At 43.4% G+C, this 4,722-nt stretch overlaps 1 protein-coding gene across 2 annotated transcripts in view; it reads left to right on the forward strand.

The window, feature by feature from the left end:
• The window catches only part of ZNF823 (zinc finger protein 823), a 17,350-nt gene extending 12,776 nt beyond the window's left edge, over positions 1 to 4,574 (forward strand). The window contains exons 2-4 of one of the 2 annotated variants that reach the window (XM_011954768.1): positions 725 to 851; positions 1,791 to 1,851; positions 2,489 to 4,574. In XM_011954768.1, the coding sequence (XP_011810158.1) occupies positions 725 to 851; positions 1,791 to 1,851; positions 2,489 to 4,130 (1,830 nt within the window). In that variant the 3' untranslated portion in view covers positions 4,131 to 4,574. The remainder of the gene's footprint in view (positions 1 to 724; positions 852 to 1,790; positions 1,852 to 2,488) is intronic. The other variant, XM_011954770.1, reaches the window with a different exon arrangement.
• Positions 4,575 to 4,722: the final 148 nt, after the last annotated feature.

Consider the following 4,722-nt stretch of genomic DNA (forward strand, 5'->3'; position numbering starts at 1 on the left):
GCCACCTCGCCCGGCTAGTTTTTTGTATTTTTTTAGCAGAGACGGGGTTTCACTGGGTTAGCCAGGATGGTCTTGATCTCCTGACCTCGTGATCCGTCCGTCTCATCCTCCCAAAGTGCTGGGATTACAGGCTTGAGCCACCGCGCCCGGCAACTCCTGTTCTTAAGTGATCCTTCCACTTTGGCCTCCCAAAGTGTTGGCATTGCAGGCCTGAGCCACCATGCCTGGCCCCTATATTTTGCATAAACAGTTTAGGCCCACTCAGCCTCTGCTTTAGTTACGTTGGTGGGACCCCGTTCTTAGTCCAGTGCCTAGACACCATGAAAGATCCAAGTTTGCAAATGAGCCTTTGTCAGGATATGCAGTTTCAGAACTGGGAGTGGTAATTCTTCTACACAATAGGTAGTTATTCGTTGTCATGACAAGAACTACACAAACCGCTATAGAAATAGACATGGGGTGACGCAGGCAATAAGACTCACTCATTTAACTCACCAACAAGAGGCGGGTTCCTATTCAACTGTTACTTTACCAAACACATTCAACTAAAGCATCACAATGGTTTTGTGGGGAAAAGTGAGTGTAGACAGAGTAAGAGTGGGTTTACTATGTCATTGAATAAATGCTTGGAAACCACAGCATCATGCAAAGTTTATGCAGTGAGTATGGATTCTCCATGCTGTCTGTCTCAACCTTCCTCCTCTGCACATGTGGGATGTTTCAGGACTCAGTGGCCTTTGAAGATGTGGCTGTGAACTTCACACAAGAGGAGTGGGCTTTGCTGGGTCCATCACAGAAGAGTCTCTACAGAAATGTCATGCAGGAAACCATTAGGAATCTGGACTGTGTAGGTAAGGATGACGTCATCTCTTCACTCAGTCAATTGCAGACATTTGTTTCCTGGTCAGCAACCCTGTTCATGATTTGAAATATGGAAAGGGCATATGGTTGACCCTTGAACGACACAGGGTTTAGAAGTGCCAGCCGCTCAAACAGACTTACATCCTTTCATAACTTTTTTTGTCCCCCACAACTTAACCACTAATAACCTATTGTTGACTGGCCCACTTATCGATCACATAAACATTAGATTAATCCATATATTGTATGTCACATGTATTATTTACTGTACTCTCACAATAAAGTGAGCTAGGGAAGGAAAATGTTGATGAGAATCATAAGAAGAGAAACTGGCCAGATGCCGTGGCTCACGCCTGTAATCCCAGCACCTTGGGAGGCCGAGGCGGGTGGATTATGAGGTCAGGAGATCGAGACCATCCTGGCTAACACGGTGAAATCCCGTTTCTACTAAAATTACAAAAAAAATCAGCCAGGCGTGGTGGCGGGTGCCTACAGTCCCAGCTACTCGGGAGGCTGAGGCAGGAGAATGGCGTGAACCCGGGAGGCAGAGCTTGCAGTGAGCTGAGATTGTGCCACTGCACTCTAGCCTCAGCGACAGAGCGAGACTCCGTCTCAAAAAAAAAAAAAGAAGAGCAACTATATTTACTATTCATTAAGTGGAAGTAGATCATCATAAAGGTTTTCACCCTTGTTGTCTTCACATTGAGTGGGCTGAGGAAGAGGAGATGTTGGTCTTGCCATCCCAGGGGTAGCAGAGACTGAAGAACATTCATGTATAAGTGGAGCTGTGCAGTTCAAACCCGTGTTGTTGAAGAGTCACGTGTACTTCGGTGAATGAATCATGCATGATTGCAGTACACGTAAAATCTTAAGAGTTTTTCTACAATTTTGTTAAAATTTTTAGTGATTTTCCTGGGTCTACCTTTTAGAAACGAAATGGGAGGACCAGAACATTGGAGATCAGTGCCAAAATCCCAGGAGAAATCTAAGGTAATTTGTGCTCACAAAAGAAAGCTATGTCCCTGCGGTGGTTCATAGAATGATAAGAAAATTTTAAAAACAAGCAGAGAAAATAAACAAGCCCAGCTTAAATTTATTCATTCTAATAATTCTTTTTCTGGCCGGGCGCGGTGGCTCAAGCCTGTAATCCCAGCACTTTGGGAGGCCGAGACGGGCGGATCACGAGGTCAGGAGATCGAGACCATCCTGGCTAACACGGTGAAACCCCGTCTCTACTAAAAAATACAAAAAACTAGCCGGGCGAGGTGGCAGCGCCTGTAGTCCCAGCTACTCGGGAGGCTGAGGCAGGAGAATGGTGTGAACCCGGGAGGTGGAGCTTGTAGTGAGCTGAGATCCGGCCACTGCACTCCAGCCTGGGCAACAAAGCGAGACTCCGTCCCAAAAAAAAAAAAAAAAAAGAAAAGAAAGAAAGAATCTCCATGTGAATATCACTGTTTTGCTAATAGCTGTCATGGGACCATCTTACACAGCACTGTCACTTCACATTCAAACAGGGGATGAAGCCTGTACTTTGCATGATAATGTTAAAATTGTAAATCTAGTACTTCAATACACATAAAATCACTTGTAAACAAACCTTTAGTAATGTATTTCTTATTCGTTACAGAAGTCATACATGTGAAATTAAAGATGATAGTCAATGTGGAGAAACTTTTGGCCAGATTCCAGATAGTACTGTGAACAAGAACACTCCTCGAGGAAATCCATGTGACAGCAGTGAGTGTGGACAAGTCGCCATGGGTCATTCATCTCTTAATTGCAACATCAGAGTTGACACTGGACACAAATCATGTGAGCATCAGGAATATGGAGAGAAGCCATATACGCATAAACAACGTGGGAAAACCATCAGTCATCAGCACTCCTTTCAGACACATGAAAGGCCTCCCACCGGAAAGAAACCCTTCGATTGTAAAGAATGCGCAAAAACCTTTAGTTCTCTTGGAAACCTTCGCAGACACATGGCGGCACACCATGGAGATGGACCTTATAAATGTAAGTTGTGTGGGAAAGCCTTTGTTTGGCCCAGTTTATTTCATTTGCACGAAAGAACGCACACTGGAGAGAAACCGTATGAATGTAAGCAGTGTTCTAAAGCCTTTCCTTTTTACAGTTCCTATCTAAGACATGAGAGAATCCACACGGGAGAGAAAGCGTATGAATGTAAACAGTGTTCGAAAGCCTTTCCTGATTACAGTACCTATTTAAGACATGAAAGAACTCACACCGGAGAGAAACCCTATAAATGTACACAATGTGGGAAAGCCTTCAGCTGTTACTATTACACTCGACTCCATGAAAGGACTCACACGGGAGAACAACCCTACGCATGTCAGCAATGTGGGAAAACGTTTTATCATCACACAAGCTTTCGAAGACACATGATAAGGCACACTGGAGATGGACCTCATAAATGTAAGATATGTGGGAAAGGCTTTGATTGTCCTAGTTCGGTTCGAAATCATGAAACGACTCACACTGGAGAGAAACTCTATGAATGTAAACAGTGTGGGAAAGTTTTATCTCATAGCTCAAGCTTTCGAAGTCACATGATAACACACACAGGAGATGGACCCCAGAAATGCAAGATATGTGGGAAAGCCTTCGGTTGTCCCAGTTTATTTCAAAGACACGAAAGGACTCACACTGGAGAGAAACCCTATCAATGTAAACAATGTGGTAAAGCCTTCAGTCTTTCCGGTTCCCTTCGAAGACATGAAGCAACTCACACTGGAGTGAAACCGTATAAATGTAAATGTGGGAAAGCCTTTAGTGATCTCTCTTCCTTTCAAAATCATGAGACAACTCACACTGGAGAGAAGCCGTATGAGTGTAAGGAATGTGGGAAAGCATTCAGTTGTTTCAAATACCTTTCTCAGCATAAAAGGATCCACACAGTAGAAAAACCTTATGAGTGTAAAACATGTAGGAAAGCCTTCAGTCATTTCAGTAACTTAAAAGTCCACGAAAGGATTCACTCTGGAGAGAAGCCATATGAATGTAAGGAATGTGGGAAAGCATTTTCTTGGCTCACTTGCCTTCTAAGACATGAAAGAATTCACACTGGAGAGAAACCCTATGAATGTCTCCAATGTGGTAAAGCCTTCACTCGTTCCCGTTTCCTTCGAGGACATGAAAAAACTCACACTGGAGAGAAGCTGTATGAATGTAAGGAATGTGGGAAGGCACTGAGTTCTCTCCGTTCCTTGCATAGACATAAAAGGACTCACTGGAAAGATACTCTGTAAATGTATGGAATGTGGGAAAACATTCAGTACTTTTATTTAATTTCAGAAACTTGAAAGAACTCACTTTGGAGATAGACCCTATGAATGTAAACACGGGATAAAGCCTTAAGTAGTTTCAATTTTTTAAATACAGTTATCCCCCAATATATTGCAGGGGATTGGTTCCAGCACCCCCTAAATCCACAGATGCCAAGTCCTTTGTTATATGGCATATTTGCATGTAACCTATGCACATCCTCCTGTATACTGTGTAAGTCATCTCTAGATTACTTTTAATACCTCATGCGTTGTAAAAGCTATGTAAATAGTTGTTTGATTGTATTGTTTAGAGAATCATGACAAGAAAAATAGTCTCTACGTGTTCAACGCAGACAAAACCATTGCAGGCCCACCTACAGAGTATATGTCACCCAGAACATTAAAATTTCTTTGTTTTAACATTCACAGATTGCTTTTGTTTTGTGACCTGAACGAGCATGTTAACACTCATCAAAATCCTGCTTCTCGCCAGGCGCGGTGGCTCAAGCCTGTAATCCCAGCACTTTGGGAGGCCGAGACGGGCGGATCACGAGGTCAGGAGATCGAGACCATC

The sequence above is a fragment of the Colobus angolensis genome, unplaced genomic scaffold (genome assembly GCF_000951035.1).
Source record: "Colobus angolensis palliatus isolate OR3802 unplaced genomic scaffold, Cang.pa_1.0 Scaffold39, whole genome shotgun sequence".
Lineage (NCBI taxonomy): Eukaryota > Metazoa > Chordata > Mammalia > Primates > Cercopithecidae > Colobus > Colobus angolensis.